The 20,339-nt window shown below is 50.0% G+C and overlaps 1 protein-coding gene across 2 annotated transcripts in view; it reads right to left on the bottom strand.

The window, feature by feature from the left end:
• HIP1 (huntingtin interacting protein 1) overlaps positions 1 to 20,339 on the bottom strand; it is a 139,238-nt gene that overhangs the window by 41,938 nt on the left and 76,961 nt on the right. For both annotated transcript variants that reach the window (XM_084881508.1, XM_084881509.1), the window contains exons 2-4: positions 5,322 to 5,385; positions 2,102 to 2,244; positions 1,808 to 1,864 (exon numbers count right to left, since the gene is read on the bottom strand). In XM_084881508.1, the coding sequence (XP_084737634.1) occupies positions 1,808 to 1,864; positions 2,102 to 2,244; positions 5,322 to 5,385 (264 nt within the window). The remainder of the gene's footprint in view (positions 1 to 1,807; positions 1,865 to 2,101; positions 2,245 to 5,321; positions 5,386 to 20,339) is intronic.

The raw sequence follows: 20,339 nt of genomic DNA, 5'->3' as shown, positions 1-20,339 counted from the left end.
AAATATTCTGAGGTTATTGTATTATACAGGAAACAGATAAAGATATGAATTTTAGACTTTGATAAAATAAACATGCATTTTATAAGTATTAGAAAATATACCAAAAAACAACACATTAAAAACAGATGATTTTTAATCTCCCAACTAGCAATTAGGGAAAAATGGAATGAGAAAAAATAATCAACCCAACTGAAGACAAGGTGGGAGAAATAGAAACAGACCAGATGGAACAAAGAGCACAGAATAAGACTGAAATGTAAATCTAAACATATCACGCTTTATAATAAATGTAAATGGAACAACCACACAGTTAAAAGCCATCTTTAATAAATCAACAACGAAATCCAACTAATTGCTATTTCCAAGCGATATATTTTTAAAACATAAGAATGTAGAAAAGTCAAAAGTAAAAGGATAGAAAAGGACATACCAGGCAATTTCTAACAAAAGCGGGAAACGGCCTAAGCCCTCCATGTGAGGGACACAACGGAAAGCTCTCCAGCATCCAGCTGGGAGTCTGGGGGACGGCTCTCAGCTCTGTTCAGCTGAACTAGCTTTATGACTAAGAAAAGCAGCTTCCTGTCTGGGCCTGTGGCCACTCATCTGTATGGGAAGACTGGACTACACAATCGCTAACACTTTGTGAGTGCAGACAGAGAATTTAAAGGGGAGAGCTACAGTAGTAGTTCTCAACCAATGGGGGCAAAGGAACAAATCTCTCAGGCTCAACCTGGGAGATTCTTCAAATTGCAGATTGCCCCCTATCCATACACATACTCTTTGAATATAAGAATCTATTTTTAAAAATGAATAAAGAAATATATATATATGTTTATATATATATATATATATATATATATATATTTTTTTTTTTAAAGAATCTAGTGCATGCATAAAAACACTTTTTAAAAAAATATATTTTATTGATTTTTTACAGAGAGAAAGGAAGAGATATAGAGAGCTAGAAACACCGACCAGCTGCCTCTTGCACACCCCCTACTGGGGATGTGCCCGCAACCTAGGTACATGCCCTTGACCGGAATCGAACCTGGGACCTTTCAGTCCGCAGACTGACGCTCTACCACTGAGCCAAACCGGTTTCGGCATAAAAAGACTTTTCAATTGACTGATATTGTCAGCTACCTCCTCCCTCACCCTGAGAATCCCTAGGCAGAAAAGAAAAGGCACTGGCATTGCACTAGCTGGTTTGGCTCAGTGGATAAAGCGTCAGCCAATGGACCCAAAGATTCCAGGTTTGATTCCGGTCAAGGGCACATGCCTGGGTTGCAGGCTTAGTCCAACGAGCAGGAGGCAGCAAATCAATGATCCCCTCTTATCATTGACGTTTCTATCTCTCTCTTCCTCTCTGAAATAAGTATGTGTATATATATATATATATATATATATATATATATATATATATATATATATATATATATATGCACTGGCATTAAGAAGTGAAAATACTAGTTCTCAATGTATTGTGACCCCAAAAGGACCAGTAAAAAAACAGAAAGAGGTGGGAACTGTGGCAGTGTCACGGCCGGGGGATCCCAAAGCCTGGAGAACATTGTGACATAAGGTTCCACTGGCAGAAAAAGCTCCCAGACCTCTACAGCTTCCAGAGATCACTGCGGGTATCATGGTACTATTTGGGGGTACCCTTGACCCCTTGGTGATGCACATGAGAGAGATCTTAAAAGAAGTGGAAAGAGATGAGTTTGTTCAGTTCCACAGTCCTTGTTCTGTGGTCTCTGGGGAAGGAGAATGAGGCACAAGTAGTCCTTGTACAAATCTCCAAACTCACCCACATCCTGCTCATGTCACTCAATTCGTTTTTGTATCTCAGAGAGTCCTTCAGGACCTGGGGAGGAAAGAGAACAACTTGTGAGAAGAGAGGAGGCAGAGGATGGTAAAAGATGGTTCTCAGGGATGGAGAGGCTGATCAGAGAGAGACAACCCCACCTCAGGCCAGTAAGCAGAAGGCCGGAAGAAAGGGGCAGCTGCACCCTCAGTGCCGGAGCGGACAGCGCCCAGGCAATCACTTCCCCCGCACAGTCCCTGGCCTCATGGCCCATCCCTTGCAGCCCCAGGCACTCACGTGTGGGTGTCCATCTCGGAGGAGTTTGTGGAACACGTGGCAGAACTTCCAGCAGAGCACAGCGTTGCTGGAGAGGGGCAGCCGGTTGACGACAGACCAAAAGGTCTGTGCCCCTTTCTCATGGTGGGTGCCCAGGATGCACGGTGAGGAGGGTCATGGAAAACAAAGCGCGGTCCCTGCCTCAGGCAGCCAGCCCGTCTTTGGGGTGGAGCCTGCAACAGAGGCCTGTGCAGCTGTCCGGGGCACAGCGGCACTCCCTAGGAGGGGACACTCCCTATAACGAACACACCAGAGTCCTGTGCAGTTTTTTGACAGATGCCAAGAGAGTGTCCCATTCTAATAAAATCCACTCTATCAGACAATTCCCCCAGAGATGGCAATGTCTTTGGGGAGGGGCGTCTTTCTAATTTGCACACGTGCTCTCTGGGCCAGCAGTGGCTGCAGTTTGCCTTCAGCGGGAAGATAATTTGGTTGGCTCCTCCCCCAGCAGCACCTGACTCCTCCCTCTCAGGTTCTCTGCTCTTGCCCTGAAAGCAGCAGTCTTCGTTCAAATGTCTTTTCTCTAAACTTAAAATGACTCTGACATCCCAACTCCTCCGAAAACATTCCTGGCCTGTTCGGGGGTGCCTTCATCTCTTAACACCTTCAGCTCCCTGTAGGTCAAATCCTAGAGCCAGCCACTCCCTCCCAAGAGCCAGTTCCCAACAGTCCCCACTCCCCAGCGGCCACCTGACACGAGATGAGTGTGATAAATGCGCGTCTGGGTTCACATGCGTTTAAGTTAGCACTCCAGACTCTGCAATCAGTGAGCCCATTTGGGGGCGAGTAAAGGATGCCCACATTTCTCCTGTGATTGTCTAAACAGGCCACACACATCCAATAAATGGGCACCATCAAACTCCAGGACAGCTCTTCCCTCCGAATTTCAAGTTCTTTATCAAGGCTCAGGTAAGAAGCATGGCGCCATTTAGGACAGAACGACTTGCCTCGGGTCACCAACTATATGATTCACCCAGACACATGTGGTTTTGCTTCTGAGCTAGACGGGACCCTAAAGTTCCTTCCCTACAGGGAAACCTGCGTTTTGAGAGGGGTGGGCTTGAAAATATAATAGAACTTTTGGGTCCGGAAGCTGAAATCAGATATTTGTCTTGGAGGGATTTCTGAAATGACTTATATTTCCACCTAAAACACAGCCCCTCAGGCTACAAGGGGGTAAGAGAGATGGGCAGCACCCCTCCCTCTCATGCGATGACTCCTCACACCCATGGTTGGCAAACTGCAGCTCGTGAGCCACATGCGGCTCTTTGGCCCCTTGAGTGTGGCTCTTCCACAAAATACCACGTGCGGGTGTGCACGTACAGTGCGATTGAAACTTCGTGGCCCATGCGCGGAAGTCGGTGTTCGGCTCTCAAAAGGAATTTCATTCGTTGTACTGTTGTCATTTAGCTCTGTTGATTCATGAGTCTGCCGACCCCTGCTTCTCCCTGACTGTGGTGCCTGACCCGAGAGCAGTGTGCCGAGGCAGAGGCAGGAGTGGAGCTAGCTGGACGCTCTTACTTTGAAAGAAGCAAGAAGACCTCTGTGTCCTTCTTTGACTTCATAAGCATTTTAATGTGTGACCCATTGTGTGTCAGGAACTGTAAAAGGCACTCAGGGATATAAAGAAAAATAAGAATCAGTCCCCAGCCCTCCCAAGGTGGTGGAGGTTAGGGAAGTGGCCTGTTTGCCAGTGAGGCACCTGGATAAACAGATGTCTGACCAGCATTTCTGAAGTATTATAGAAGCATCAGGTGGCTGCTGCTCTTTATTTATCCACCACTCAGAAACTGAGATTCCAAGAGATGCATAGAGCTGGGACATGAGACCTTTGAAATCTTCTTCAACCAACTCTTTCAATGACAGATGAGGAGGCCCCACAGGGTCCAGAGCAAGCTAGAGGTGGGATCCGGGACTCTTCCTCCAGCATTCCTTCTTCACCCCCGTGACCGCCCTGGAGGGGTATGGCACGGCCCTGCCACGGCAGGCCTGGTCCTCTCTATGCCAATTCCCCATCCAGAGGAGTACGCCAGCCTATGACAACTGTCTCTCTGTCTGACTTCAATCTTGCACCAGACCGATCACAAATCCTTGACCGGTACGAGTCAGGACTAGATAATTCTGAGAAAATCAATTGGGCTTTTCTTGGTTTGGTTTTCACGACTCAGTAAAGCAAGGGGTCTATGCCCTTCTGGGGCTAAGAGGATAAGATCCAGCTGGCTCACTGTCAGGCAGGCTCCCGCTATAGCCCCCACCACAGAGCAAAGCCCTGATGCCAACCAAAGTATCTTCCCGCTGAAGAGCAGTACACACTGTTAGCAACCGTTCCTGGGGGCCTGCCGGCGTTGGCGTCTAAGCTAGTCTCTCCCAGGGGCTGAGGTGCAGCCACCACGACCAGCCCAGGCAGAGAGGAGCTGCCATCCCAGACAGAAGCCGAGCCTGCACTTGCTCTGCCCAGTGCCCTGCTCTGCCCCTGACACACTCAGAGGCTCAGCCCCACAGGCAGCCCCTCCTTCGGCCTCTGAGGACTCGGGCCTTCAGCTCCTGGACTCTGCACGTCAGGGGCAGATCCCCAGGGACCCAGAGTGCTGCCTGCACTTCCCTCCAAAGCCACGGACCCACGACGGTGGTGTCCCAGGGCCTCTGCTAGCTCAGCGTGGTGAAACCACTGTCACTGGTTCCCTCACCACCTCGAGGTCCCTGTCTTTCCCCCTTCTGCCTTAGGGTGGACCCCTGCGTTGGCTTAAGGCCAACCACTGTAGCGAGGACCTTTGTTTGGCTGTTGAGGTCAGAAAAGGGGAGATGATCATGTCCCCAAAGGGGTGGTCAGTGTGGCCCTACAGGCAGAGGGCAGGACCTGGAGTGCTTTGACGGTGCCCTGAGGAAGAAAGCAACTTCAAAGGACTTGGCACTTCTGGAAAGCTGGAGGCCGGGAGGGGGGTGGGATCTTGGTAAGCCTGAGGACTGGCCTAGATGCCTCGTTGGTGCCTTCCACCCTGACGAGCCTTGGTCTCTGGGGCCAGCTGCTGCTCCCCCCACACTGCTCAAACCCTGCAGGGCCCTGGCCTGTGTGGGGGTTCCCTCTCCCACAGCTGAGCAAGGACTCCTCACCCTGACCTCAGCACCCACAATCCAGCCCTGCTCTCAGGGCCGGTCTTCCAAGCAGCATCCAAAAGGATATTTCTGGCGTGTTTTTCCTTTACAGCCACTTCCTGCGTATTAATGGCCTTATTGATGCTGACAGTCTGAAAAACAAGAGGGAGGGGAAGGAGAGGGGAGGAGATGAATGAGCTTCTGAGAGTGGCTGAGACCCTCCCAGGGGCCACCCCTTTCTCTCCCTCTAATGACTCTTCTCTCCTTTCCTCAGACCCTTGGGGGTTGGGAGTGGAGGGCAGAGGTGGGCAGTGCTCCCAGGCCAGCTGGCCCGGGCTGTCCTAAGGCAGCGGGCTTTGCTGCCTGGCATTGGCTGTGCCCAGCTGCTGCGCCTGCCTGCCACTCATTTGCTTGGCACAGCAGCGTGGCAATTAAAGCCTGCACAAAGGGATGCTTTCTCATCCCCCAGGGAAACATTATTTCTCTGGGAGCAGGAGGAAGAGGCGCTGAGATCAGGGAGCGACTGTGGCTCAAAAGCACCCACCCGCCCCTCTCGCATCACTAGAACCTTCCACAAGAGTCTCCCTTTGCTGGCCCAGGTCACTCTTTTCCACTCTTGGGTAATTTCCAACTTGTAACCAAATTCCCTTTTATTTCCTCACATCAGAGGACATTAACATACATACAACTTTCCAGTTTAGAAAAAAATCATAACTCTTAATTGAGCAAAGCACATATACATGTGAATATAACGTAAGAAACACATATAGCCCTAACCAGTTTGGCTCAGTGGATAGAGCGTCGGCCCGTGGACTGAAGGGTCCCAGGTTCGATTCCAGTCAAGAGCATGTACCTTGGTTGCGGGCACAGCCCCAATAGAGGGTGTGCAGGAGGCAGCTGATCGATGTTTCCCTCTCATCGATGTTTTTAACTCTCTATCCCTCATGCCTGCATACCAGAAGAGGTTAATTTTTTACAGAGAGGAAGGAAAGGAATCCTTCTTCCTTCCTCTCTGTAAAAAATCAATAAGCTATATTAAAAAAAAAAAGAAAGAAAGAAACACATACAATCATATCATGTAGGCTGTTTTTTAAGTATAGATTTTTCCTTTTTTCTGTTTTGCTTTGCTCCCCTTCCACAGATGTCATTCCTCCCAACCTATGTTAACGATCTGTTATGTATATCACACACACACATACACACATTCATGCCCACATACCAGAAGAGGTTAATTTTGACCCTGTTCCACAAAAATCAGACTGTCTCATACAGATTTTCCAATATTTTGCTTTTCTCACTGGAAAATATCTCATGAAAAATTCACCAAGTGGAATGGCAACACTCTACTTCATTCTTTAAAAAGACAACATCATAGTCCATGGTGTGGGTGGATGTGATTTATACAAGTATTCCCATGTTGGAAGGCAATTTATTTCCAGTTTTTTGTTTTTACACTATAAACCATTGTAGTAAACATTCTTTCACACATATCCTTACTAATTGATGCTTTTATTTCCAAGGGTCAGATTTCTAGGAATGAGATTACTGTGTGTTTCTTTAGTTTTTAAAGAAAAGTCCAAGCACAGATAAGTATGAAGACTAGTCTAACAAGCCCTCATATCACCAGTCCCAGCATCAACCATGACAAACTTTTAGCCAAACACACTTCTTTATGGGTGAGGGACGACAAAGGTTTTCTGTAGAGCAGGTTGGTACGTGAATATTTTGGGCTTTGCAGGCCACATGGTCTCCTGTTCAACTCTGCTGCTGCAGCACAAAAGCAGCCTCAGTGATACCAACAAAATGTAACTAAACGAGTGTGACTGCATTTCAATAAAACCTTATTTAAAAGCCAGGTGGTGGTCTGGATTTGGCTGTGCTATAGTGTGTTGACCCTGACTTTATACCATCAGCCACTGATCCCCTTGCTCCCTGGATTATCTGAAGTAAACTCCCAGGAATTCTATCATTTTAATAGTAAATATTCAATATGACCCTTTAAGGGGAAAAAACACACACACAAAAACCTCTAAAAAAATAACCATAACATTATGATCATACCTTAATCCTTAATATTATCAAATGGTTAGGTTTGTTCACATTTCCCTACTATATCAAAACAAAAAAGCTTTGCTGCAGTCATTCTAATCAGGATCCAAACTGCTTTCTAAAAAAGCTCTAACAACCCACCTTTCCACTGAGCATGTACAAAAGCACCCCCAGCTACAACGGGGGTTATTGCTTCTTGTCGTTTTGCTAGTCTGACGGGTGTAGTGACATTTCATCTCTACTTTTAATTTGTATTTCCTGGACTTATATGTCATGATTGCTGATTGCCTTACATAGTTAATTATGTCCGCCTTATCTTTTATCACTTCTCTATTCATTTAAGGCTTTTTCCACCCCGGGCAGACTCTTACATTTTCTTCTAAGTGTTTTATTGTTTGTTTTTTGCATTTGAGTCTTTATCTGAAAAAAAAAAAAAAAAGTACATACATATGTACATATATGTGTTTATGTTATATAAAATAGGTTATTTCTAGGCTTTACCAAGATATGTTCTTTTATATCTGGTTTATATAATGTTTAGACGTGTTAAGTCCACTATTCCACATGTCTTTTCTCCCTACCATACTTATCTCTTTAACAGCATAAGCTCTGTTGTGGGTTTAACTGTGTTCCCCCCCTGACCCCCCCCCCCCCGAAAAGATATGTTAAAGTGCAAATCCCCCAGTACCTATGAACACGATTTCATTTGGAAATAGGGTCTTTGCAGCTGTAATTAGTTAAGATGAGGTCATACTGTGTTAGGTGGGCCCCAAATCCAATATGACCAGTGTCCTCATAGGCAGGACATGTGAATATAAAATCATATTGAATGCAAACTGTAATTGGAAAATAAAGTAATAATTTCTAAAGGCTATGTGGAGTCTCAGGGACACAGAGACACACAGGGAGAAGACCATGTGAAGCTGGAGGCACCGATGGGAGTGCCGTGTTTACAGGCCAAGGGGCACCAGGGATGACTACAGTCACCAGAAACCAGGAAAGGCACCGGAGGGTTCTTCCTTGGAGCCTGCAGAGGGAGCACGGCCCTGCTGATACCTTGGTTTTGAACTTCTAGCCACCAGAACAGTCAGCGAATACATTTTTTGTTGTTTTCAACCACCCTATTCGTGGTCACTTGTTGCGGCAGCCCAGGAGACGAACACAGGGTCCTTTCCCTGCCACAGGGGGTCCTCCCGAGGACTAGGAGAGTGCGGGTGCTTCCTGCCCTCTTCCCTGCAGCACCTGATGCGGGGCTCTACTGAGAAGGAATCTCATGTGAGATGTTGCATGAGAGAAGTAAAAACATTTATTCCCCAAATACCTCCCAGTGAGGCAGTTCGTGAGGCAAAGTGCTTCCAGCTTCCTTTTAACAAATCTCTACTTGGCCCTTTCTCAGCTTCTGCTTCAAGCCAGGCCATTCACTTTCCTTCAGATTTCCTTGGGTGATTTACAGAGGTTTAAGCTATGTTCCTCCCCTGGCCCAGGACAAGGAGGGGGGGCCTGGCTGCAGACAGAGCTCTAGGCAAAGTCACCACCTTTGTTGAGTGTTTAAAGATTGCCTGCATTCCATAAAAAATTAGAAGGGCCATAAACATGTAAAATGGCAACAAGAGACCTAAATCCAGCAAGGTGCTGGACTGGATGTGGTCAAGTTCCAGGGTGGTTGGTAGAATCAGTAATACAGGCTGAGAGAAGGAAGAGCAAACTCATGTTGGCGGGAAATGCTGGGAACCACGTCAGGGCCTTGAGGGAGGACCTGTGATGTGTGGGATTTAGAATTACTACACATATATTTGTTTACTAGAGGCCCGGTGCACAAAATTCGTGCACTGGCGGTGGGTCCCCTCAGCCTGGCCTGCGCCCTCTCAGTACGGGAGCCCTCGGGGATGTCTGACTGATGGGTTAGCACTGGTGGAGGTGGGAGAGGCTCCTGCCACCACCACTGTGCTCACCAGCCATGAACCAGGCTTCTGGCTGAGCAGCACTCCCCTGTGGAAGCACACTGACCACCAGGGGGCAGCTCCTGCGTTGAGCGTCTGCCCCTGGTGGTCAGTGTGCGTTATAGTGACTGATGGTTCTGCCATTGGGCTGAAACTGGCTGAAACTGGCTCTCCGACATCCCCCAAGGGGTCCTGGATTGCGAGAGGGCAGAGGCCAGGCCAAAGGACCCCAATGGTGCATGATCAAGGCCAGGGAGGGACTCGGGAGGTTGGCCAGCTGGGGAGGGACCATAAGAGGGCTCCAGGGCATGTCTGGTTGATCTTGCTCAATCCAGATAGGTCAGACCCCAGCAGCAAGCTAACCTACTGGTCAGAACGTCTGCCCCCTGGTGGTCAGTGCACATCATAGCAAGCAGTTGAGTGGCCTTAGCATATCATTAACATATTATGCTTTGATTGGTTGAATGGACAACTGGACACTGAGCATATTAGGCTTTAATTATATAGGACTATAGAAATTCATGCATGGGGGAGGGGGGTTTCCAATCTATGACACCTCGGGGGATGTCTGATGGCCAGTTTAGGCCTGAACCCAGGGATCAGATCTAAACTGGCAGTTGGACATCCTTCTCACAATCTGTAACTGCTGGCTCCTAACAGCTCACCTGCCTGCCTGCCTGATCTCTCCTAACTGCCCCTTGCCAGACTGGTCACCTCTAACCGCCTCTGCCTGCTGATCTGATCACCCCTAACTGCCCTCCCCGTGGCCGACCTGGTCACCTCCAACTGCCTGGTCACCCCCAACTGCCACCCCCTGCCAGCCTGGTCACCCCCAACTCCCCCTCCCTGCCTACCTAGTCACCCCTCACAGCCCCCCTCCCCCCCGTGGCCTGGTTGCTGCCAACTGCCCTCCCTGCTGGCCTGGTTGCCCCACGCAGCCTGCTGTTCCATCATTATGGTGAGGGCATCCTGACCAATTTGTGTATTACTCTTTTATTAGTATAGATACTGATCAGGTGTCCAAGCCTATGGTCATTATAATCCTTGCTTGCAAAAAAAGAAAAAAAAGAAAAGAAAAAGTCCTCAAAATTCCTTTAAGCAACATAAAATACCATGAGTTTATATCTATAGACGTGTGTGTGTGTGTGTGTGTGTGTGTGTGTGTATCTGAGAGAGAGAGAGAGAGAGAGAGAGAATTGGAAATGTTCTGTGCTCTAAATGTTTAAAGAGAGAGAAATCCCTTGAAATGGTGATGCTGCTCAGGAAGGACTTCTTAGAAGAAGAGAGGGGTAACTTTCCCCAGGTGCCACCCCCCGCAATTTACCTACTTCTTTTATCTTCACTGCATTGCAAACTCAGGAGCCCTTATGCCTGCTGCACAGAAAGGCTAAGCGACTTGCCCAAGGTCATGCTATTCACTTCTAACCGTGTGGTTGACTAGATCTGCAAGCCCCTCCTGAGCCATGGAGGTCAGGGAAGAGGAGGACAGGCCTCCGGGCAGAGCACGAGGAAAGGTGCAGAGTGAACAGGCCTGGGGCAGGCAGGCAGGTGCAGCTGGAGGGGAAGAAGAGGGACGGCGCCAGAAAGAGAGGCGCTGCTGAATGCGGAGGTCAGTGTGCTTCTGAGTGTGTGTGTGTAGGGGGAGGGGTGGCGGGGGGGGGGGGGGGCAGAGCAGCTGGAGGAAGACTGGCCAGCAGCAATGAGAGCTGGAGGAGAGGAGGACGGGGCCTGGAGGTAGAGCTGGAGGAGGAAGTTCTTAATAGCAGACAGAAGCAAAAGAATAAAGACCTCAACCAACATGATAGAAGTGAAAATGTTAAGAACCGTACACTACGTGGACTATAAAATGAATTTCAATAGGATTGGCCAGTGGGAGCTCCAATTTATAGGGACACAGCAGGGGAAGCATCCAAGTTGCTGCAGAGGTTTTGAAACTACACAAGGGAGGGAATAGAAGCAGGTAACTCAGGCTGAGGAGACAATGAGGCCAGGAGGATTTGGGGTGAGACATGGCCATTTTAAAAAGAATGAGGAAGTGAACTAGCCAGTAGCAATGGTTCTAACTATCAAGATTATGCAGCGAATGCATGCTTACCAACCAGGCCCTGTGCTAATAAGCATTTTGTATGAATTATCTCATTAAAGCCATACCTGCATCCTATAAGCAGGTGAGCATTACTGCTCGTTAGCTGCATCTTAACTAATGCTACTTAGCATTGCTGCTAGGCAGGCTTAGAGAAGCAAAACAAATTGCCCACGGCCACTCCCCCAACCAGGTGGCCAATTGCTCAAGCCCTGGCTCAGGACCCCCACATGAGACACGGTCCCCCATACCACAAACAGGACCAGAATCCCAACGATGTCCATACATTGGGAAAACGGGTTAAACCTCCCAAGACGCAATCCAGTAGGTATAAAGGAAGTTTCCTATAGTGACATCTAACCTCACCGGCTCAGGGGGAAATGCCCCAGAGCAGCAGTGGTGAGAACAATTTCGGTGTTTGGTTTGGCTGTCAGCTTGACAGAAGCAATATCTTGGAATGGCTGGTCTGAATGCAAGTCAGAGACGGATGCATGAAAAGGACGACACAGGGTTCAGAATGAGGGGACGCGCCCAATTCACTATGCAGAGCAGTTCACATGTAGAAGTTAAACATACAAGGCAGGTTTAGGCTTCACAGAGGGGAACTGACAAACTAGACCACCTCTAAAAACAGAGCGCCCTGAACTGGGATGGATGTGGGACCCGAGGAAAACGTAGAGGATAATCAGTATTCTGAAGGGTGGTCACGTGGGAGAGGAATAACTCCAGAGGAGCAATCCTAGGCCCATGGGAACAGCTACAGGCAGGCTATTTCTGGAGAAACCTAAAGCATCTCATGAAAGACAGACTTCCCATTATTAGACACACACCGGCAGAAGGGAGGCCACCTCTCCTCAGGGTTATTGCGAAACAGACTGATTGGCTCTGGCTAGATTAGACGTCTGGGTCCCCTCCAGTATTTAGACTCTGTAAGGGCCCTCAGATGATGGAGGGCTGTGGATATCAGGATGGGAAATTGTGAGCTGATAGATACTAGGGAGCCACAGAAGGCTCTTGAGCAGGGGAGGGTCCTAATGTAAATGCCCCTTCGTCCTCCTGAGTTTCAGGAGTTGCTGCTTAGTGCCCTGATGGAAGAAAGTGTGGGACAACTTTCCAGGCGGACACTCAGAGTCACAGTCCCCCGCACGAGGTTAGCACACTGGCAAGAGCCTAGCCCGGTGGTCGGCAAACTCATTCGTCAACAGAGCCAAATATCAACAGTACAACGACTGACATTTCTTTCGAGAGCCAAATTTTTTAAACTTAAACTCCTTCTAACACTTCTTCAAAATAGACTTGCCCAGGCCGTGGTATTTTGTGGAAGAGCCACACTCAAGGGGACAAAGAGCCACATGTGGGCTCGGGAGCCACGGTTTGCCGACCACTGGCCTAGCCTAGCACTGCACTATGGAACAACTATAAGACACCTTCAAGTCTTGCCTGCCCTTGTCAGGACTGCCCCAGATCTTTCTCTCGCAGCTCTGGCAGGCTCACAGGAGCACCCACGTATGGCAGCCAACGTGCCTGAAGTCCTCCAGCCACTACTTCCCCGGGGAGCTCCGGAGAGGCAGTCCAGCCCGAGACCGGAGGCCCACTGCCCACGGTTTCTATGGCAAGGCTTTCTGGGCTCCGAGGCAGGCCTGAGTCTCAGCATCCTGGGCTGGTGAAAGCAAGCTATGGGCCTGCCGGGGCCCTCGGAACGTCAGATACAGGGGTGTTTCCAGCGCCAAAGTTCTCAGCGATGGCAAGTTTCCTATTCTTACGTTATCCTTGGTGCCTGGCATTCCACCCTGTGTGACACACTCCTCCACGTTCTTCTTCATCCCAAACCCTTCCCAGTCTTCCCGGCACAGACCAAATTTTACCTTCCTTCGGACTTACCGAGCCACTCTGACCAATAACTTCTCCGTTTCTTCTTCTTCTTTTTTTTTTTTTTTTTTTAAATATATATTTTATTGATTTATTCACAGAGAGGAAGAGAGAGGGATAGAGAGTTAGAAACATCGATGAGAGAGAATCATCGATCAGCTGCCTCTTGCACACCCCCTACTGGGGATGTGCCCGCAACCAGGTACATGCCCTTGCCCGGAATCGAACCTGGGACCTTTCAGTCCACAGACCGACGCTCTATCCACTGAGCCAAACCGGTCCCGGCCTTCTTCTTCTTTTTTTAAATTCCTATTTCTCTTCATGAGATCCACACTTAGTATGTTATATTATCTTACCTCCCCACCCAGATTAAAAACCCCAGGGCAAAGATCCCTCAAGGGCCCACAGTGGCTAAGGCAGGGCTAACAGTCTCAATAAACCACTAATGACGACCTGCTCCCCCTCTATAGGCCACCAGGTACGCGATTCATGGTCTCCTGAGAAAGTCTGCTTCCTTTCCCCCCCTCCCCAGGCTGCTCTGAAAGAAAGAATTGGGTTCTGAGCTGGGCATCGGCCGGGGGCCCTGCCAGGGCAGAGGGTGGGGGGCTCAGGGCTCAGCCCTCACCTCCGGTCGAGGTTAGGGAACATCCTCTGAGAACAGCCTGTGTTCCAGATGTCCCTGGGGTCACGGGGCCCCGCGGCCGTGCAGAGCGCCCCCTGAAAGAGCCGCATTGTGCGCCACTTCCTGACCCAGCTGGCCCCGCGTCCCGAGCGGGTTCCGGAGGGCCAATTATCAGCAGGCACCACAGGAAGGGCGGCTTTCTCCCAGGCCCCCGCCCCCACCCCGTACCCTCTGCCAGGCTGCAGCTGATGGAAAACCCATGGGCCTTGCTTCTTTGGGGAGCAGAGGCTGGGCGTGGCCTGTGGGGTCCAGCTGGGCACGGTCAGGTCACACACACAGCTCCTGGCAGGGGCCCCGCACTCGGGCTGCCAAGGCCGAGCTGGCTCGGAAAGGTCCCATGGGCAAAGGTTCCATGCCAGGGGCAGGCATAAAGGAGGTGCCCAGGTGGGGGTGACAGGTTTTAAAGCAAGGGACGGAAAGGCTCATGGCCCAGACCATGCAAAGGAGTACCTGACACCAGAAAGGGCAGAGGGGAAAGGGGAAAGTAAGGTAGGAGGGAGGCAGAGAGAAGTGAAGAGAGCAGGGGCGAAGGAGGCTTTTCTCGGCAAAGGCATGGTGGCCGCCACCAACGCCCGGCTGTGGTGATAACTGCCCCCACGGGCGGAGCGCTTACAGCATTCCTCACCGCCTCCGGTTTGGGAGCTTGAGGTAAACAGGTAAGGGAGGTGGCCCCCTTTAATTCCTGCCATGTAGTCTAGGCTCCTTCTCCCTCCCCGGCCTGCATCCCCCCAAAGGCTTCCAGAGTCCATGAGCCGAGCTCAGCCAACGAAGGGTTGAAAGAATCATTCACACACACACACACACACACACACACATACACACACACACCCCCCAAGTACCTAATCCTGAGAGAGGGCAGGAAGGGAGCCTTGGGCCATCAGCTCTGTCTGGGGAGGAACAAGAATGTCAGTGAGGGAGGGGAGGGTGAGATTCCAGGAGAGAAGAGTACAAAAGGCTGCTGTGGCATATCACAGTAAAGGTGGGGACAAACTTAATTTCACAGCTGGGACCCCACGCCTGGGTGAGGCTGAGAGAGCTCCGAAGCCAGTCGAGGTCACGTGAATCTCAGGGAAAGAATAGCCAGGGTGCCTTCCGCATTGAGTGAGACTTCTCTGGTCCTGGCTGTAATACTTAGAGGCTAGTATCTCTCTCTTAAAAATAAATAAATAAATAAATAAATAAATAAATAAATAAATATAAAATTTAAAAGTATTATATGTCTCCTTTCCCCCCCGCCCCCATTGACCTCTCCCCAGCCATTCCTACCTCCCAGCACATGTTCTCATTGCCCCCCACCCCCACTGTCTATGTCCATGAGTTTATATGTGTGTATACAAGTCCTTTGGTTGATCTCTTAACACCCCCCGCCCCCCCAATAATATCTCTTGATCAGAAATCAGGTGTAGTTGTTGTAAACGGATTAGTGGTAACAGCAGCAGCACAGCCTCTGCCTCCTCCAAGCCACTGCACTCAGGCATTTGCTTCTGATCTACCCCGTGGCCCAGGAGGGCAGGGACTGACCCCCAATTCTCTGAGTCAAGTTGCCCAAAGTAGCACAGGCAGCAGCAGGTAAAGTCAGGATTCAAACCCAGGTCCCTGTCCCCAACCGAGCTGTCAGTGGTCCAACACCCTAGTCAACACCATCACTGCCTCACCTGCTACCCCGTGAGGCTGGGCCCCAGATCTCTATCTATTTATATTCACGCCTTAGTGATCGCAACCAGGCCCATGGCTTGAAAGCTTAACTTCGGCCAGCACGCCCACCTACCCAAGTATTCCTCTCCCACTCTCCCTACAAGTCTTCCTTGACTGCTGCCTTTGCCTCCGTGCTCCCATCCAACTCCTCGGTAAAGCAGACCTTTCCGCCCCAAAGCCCCTCTGCTTCTACTCCTCTCCTCTGCCTCCTCTCAAGTCCAAACCACTACTATGTCCCCACCGGACCAGGGAAACAGCCTCCCACATGGACTGGCCTGCCCCCAGCGGCTCTCCGCCCACAAGTCAGCATGAGCTTTATAAGCCACTCGTGAGGCCACACCCCCTGCTCAGAGCCCGCCACCACCCGTGGAAAGAAGCCTGCATCCCGCGAGGCCGTCCCTGCACAGGCATCAACTCCCATTCTCCCTCCTACCCCTTATGCCCAACCACACTGGCTGCCTCTGTTCTGCAAATACGCTTTATTCTTTCCCTCTCTGATGCTCCTTTGGCCTGGAATAGTTTCCCCCCCCATTCTCTCCTCCTTCTTCAAGCTGTTCAAATACCACCCCCTAGGCTGTCTCTAATCCCTCCGCCCGGGCCCAGTGCTCTTTATCACAGCTCACAACCACCTGGCTACTTCCTGCAGAGGCCCTTATCGCAACCTGGAATTCCCTTGTGTGTTCATTCGCTGGTCTCCCCCTGGACAGTGAGCTCTGTGAGGGCAGGGAGCACGGTCCCTGCTGTTCCCCAGTGCTCACACCTGGGCCTGGCACCCATGGACAGGAAGGAAGAAGGGCCTGCCTGCTCTGCTCAGTCCTCTCCACGCAGACTTCCTCATCAGCACCTAATACCTTGTCTGTCCCGCCCTCCTGCCGGTCCTGTCTTTCCTCAAGTCTCATTTCTTTCTCTTTCCAACTGAAAATCTTACCGATGTTTAAGTGTAAGCTACACTAACTGATGACATCCAGCTATTCTTTCCTATACTTTTTTATACTTAGTAGGCTCCATATAATTAAATACCATGACTCATTTACATGTTTTCATAAAAGGCATTTGTCATGGACTAAACTGTGTGTCCCCAACTCGTATGTTGAAGTCCCATCCCCAACATGATGGTATTTGGAGGTGGGGCTTTGGGGAGGGTTAGGTTTAGGATTAGATGAGGTAATGACGGGGCCCTCATGACAACATTAGGGCCCTTATAGAAAGGGGGGGGGCTTGCTTTCTTATCCCCCCTCCCCCCATCAGCCCTCAGTGGGAATCTGAATTGGCCAGCTCCTTGATCTTGGGACTTCTCAGCCCTCACAAGTGTGAGAAATAAATACCAGCCTATGGTACGGTATTCTATTATTCGTATTTTGTGTGTACTTTCTCCTTCATAAGCTGGGGACTACTGAAATCAGGATCACATCTTCCCCTTTCCTCTCACCCCAAAGCCATCAACCATTCTCTGGCTTCTGGATAGTGGTTCTTAACCAAACGGCCTGGTTCACACATATTTCAAAGGGTTTAGCAAAAAGAATGGCACTATTCTGCAGTCTGATAATCCGGTAGAGAAGATGGAGTAAGAAAACTGAGATTTAAAAAAATGTCAGTCACTTCTGCAATCGGCAAAGTGTCCGGTCCTGTGTTAGGAGGAGAATGTGCGGGTTACTTCTCTCAGGGGAGAAAGTGTTTCAGTTTGGAAGGAGCTGTCAACTATGTAAATTCCTGCTGAGGGAGCAGGAGAGGTGAGGACTGACAATTACCCACTGCATACGGCAAGGACGTCATTGGTGACGTGGGCAAGAGCTGCTCCAGGGGAATGATGGTGGAGGCAAAGGCTGTGCGGGGCGGGGCAAGAGAGAAGGGAGGAGTGGGAGACAGTCTAGACTGAATGGACGTCCCTTCCCGCCCAGGCCTGGGGCTCAGGGTGGAGCTCCTAGGGCACATGTGTCAAACACAAGGCCCGAGGGCCAAATCCAGCCCGCCAGGCCTTGCAATGTGGCCCGCACCGCGCTGTCATCACTGCACTCTGCTGTCAGTTTATGACATTGTCAGTTTATGACTGTTCAGTAAACCATTCGGCCCGCGATTTAGGCTGGATTTTAGAATTTGGCCCCTTCTCTGATTGAGTTCGACACCCCTATCCTAGGGCCATGGTCAGCTCCACATCTCTCTCCTTCCCTCCAGGACCCCCCACCGGTGTCCCCACTTAGAATCGCAGCTCCATGCTGGTTCTCCTTCCCCAGACAGGGTCAGACGGACAAGGAGTACAGACGGGCACAGGATCTTTCCAGATTGGGAGCAGAGGGCTGTCTCTTTTGCCAGAGACAAATATCTTTCCGTCTCTGAAAATGACCCAGGATGCTCTTCAATCCCTAGAAAAGCGTTCTCCCTACTTTTCAACAAGACCTCTCTGCCTCCTGCCCCCTCACTCCCAGTCCTGAGGCTCTTTTTATTCTGTGCGGACCAAGTGGGGGAGCCGCGTGAGCAGTCTCCTTCCCGAAACGGTCCTCCACACACTTTCCAGCCTCTGGGAGGCCTTCTGAGGTCAACTTCACTCCCATGCTGTCATGCACCCCTCTCGCTAGTTTTCTCTGTCACTATGTGGAAGACACATCCCTTCCCCCCACCAGCTCCATACCCCCAAAGCTCGCCAGGACTTTTACTGCAGACACTGGATCAGATCATTTGGCACAGGGGCAACTGATTACAGAAAGGCGGACCTCATCGCGATCCCTCCTGACCTGCAGAAGCCAATAAGCTTAGTCTCTCTACCATCTCCATGGCTGTCTCACTGCCCTCAATTATCATTACAGCTGCCTAAGAGAGACCCCTTTAGCCAGGTCATCCTGTCACATCCTTAGGCAGAGAACACAATAATCCCTGGGCTTTTGTCTCCACCAAAACTCCCATGCCCATGTCACCCACTGACCTGAGCAGCCACTCCTTTTCTCCGCATCCGGGCTGCCTCTTCCCACATGAGAACCTTTATGGCATCCCTCAGGGGCCCAAGGAGGCCTTCAGAAGGGCCTATGGGTGCTTAGGCCCAGAGATACTTAGACACCGGGTATCTTCTCAGGGAAAGGAAGAGGCCAGCCCCTCTCCCTTCTCTCCCAGCTGCAGGGGGCCATGGCTTCAGAAAGGAACCCCCTCCCCTACAGTTCTGCTTCTCTTTTCACAGAGGAAAGCTCAGTTCTGCTTCCCTAGGAACCGGAAATGCAATGCCAAGTTCACAGGTCTTGCACTGAGAAGTCTTTAGGGTTGCTTTGTGGCAAGTCATCCTGCCTAGAAAGTCAGGCCTTTCGAAATGTCCTTGCCTATCAGATACACAGCTGGCCTCCAAGAGTGAAGCCCCGTGCTGTCTTTGCCCGCAATACCAGCATTGCTTCACTTCCTCTCCTCCCTCTACCATGTCCTCACCCCTCTCCACCTCCCGGATTTGAGAGATGAAGTGTTTTGTCTCTTCTCTGCCTGACTGAAAGACTGGTGGTCCCTAGGCACAGGAAACACCCATTCTCAGCTCTGTGCCTCTCCCAGAGCCCTGCCCCTGAGAGTGTCTCCACCTGTCAAACGAATGAATCAGGAGGCACTTGTCATATCCACATAACACCAAGGCCTGCCACTCCTCCCTCCCAAACATCCTTCAGATCTCTTTTTGTTCTATTTGTACAGCAAATACCCTCATCTTACACCCCTATTACTATATGTAACTGGCCCTTTATCTCTCGTCTCCACAACTGACCCCAAATAAAGCAGCAAGAATAACTTTCCTCATGAGTTCTCCCAGCAGAGAAATCTAGTGGCTCCTGACCCTGTGCATTCCAAACTCTCCAATATAGCTTCAGCGCCACCCCTCCCAACGCTTCAGCTGCTCTTCTCGCTGCAGATGGTGGTCTTCACACAACTGTGATCCCATTTTCATGGAATGCAGTTTATAGATAGCATCCCTTTTTACACAAGGGGGTGGGTGGCTCTGTGAAGATATCTTATTTGACTCTAGCGGATAGTTCTGTAATGTAAACATTCCCAAAAATACAGTTGGGCTCATACAAATGTGTAAATACCAGATTTGAATAATAAGGACAACAGCATTTCTCGTTTTGGTTAGCCCTTCGCAATCTTCGAAGAGCTTTCATAGGTACTGTCTTCCTGATGCTGAGAAAACCTTGTGAGGGGGGCAGGGCACACTTTAAACAAGTGGGCTCAGCGTAGTCAGACACACAGAGGCTGGGGCCTTCCTTTCTCGGTCGGGCATACATTCTACATCCTTCTATTTAGATGGCTCCACCTGGACTCTCAGCCAAAACCAACTTGTTTCCCAGACCTCTTCCCTGACCTCCACACATTGGCTGTCTTAAAGGCAGGTTTCTCTGTGCCTCCTAAAATGTCCAACCGGCCCCACTAGCAGATGCTACATACAATTTTTCCGTCCAGTGAGAACCAAAAAGGAGAATGTTTTTCAGAAAATCTAGAGTGGGTACCTAAGTGAGACCCGACCGCAGGCCAAACAACCTCTAACCATAGTCAGCCTTCTATTGCTGTCAAGAAGCAGGATCTGGTCTTAGTTACTTGCATGCGTTCCACTGAATCCTTAATCGCAGTTGTGTTCTCTTGAGGGGCCCATTACAGTTTGAAGGAAAACAAATTGTGTGATAGGACAGGGAAGCCCAAGTTCATTACCGGCACACTGTGGAGAGCACCTGAACAGACTCCTGAGGTAGTGGCCACAGGATCTTGCTCTCATTTAAGAAATCAGCAGGGTGGGTGATGTCACTCAGAGAGGAACCTGAGCCCAGAACTCAA

Source organism: Pipistrellus hanaki, assembly GCF_964339955.1.
Source record: "Pipistrellus hanaki genome assembly, chromosome: 4".
Lineage (NCBI taxonomy): Eukaryota > Metazoa > Chordata > Mammalia > Chiroptera > Vespertilionidae > Pipistrellus > Pipistrellus hanaki.
This window is presented reverse-complemented; position numbering and strand designations above follow the sequence as displayed.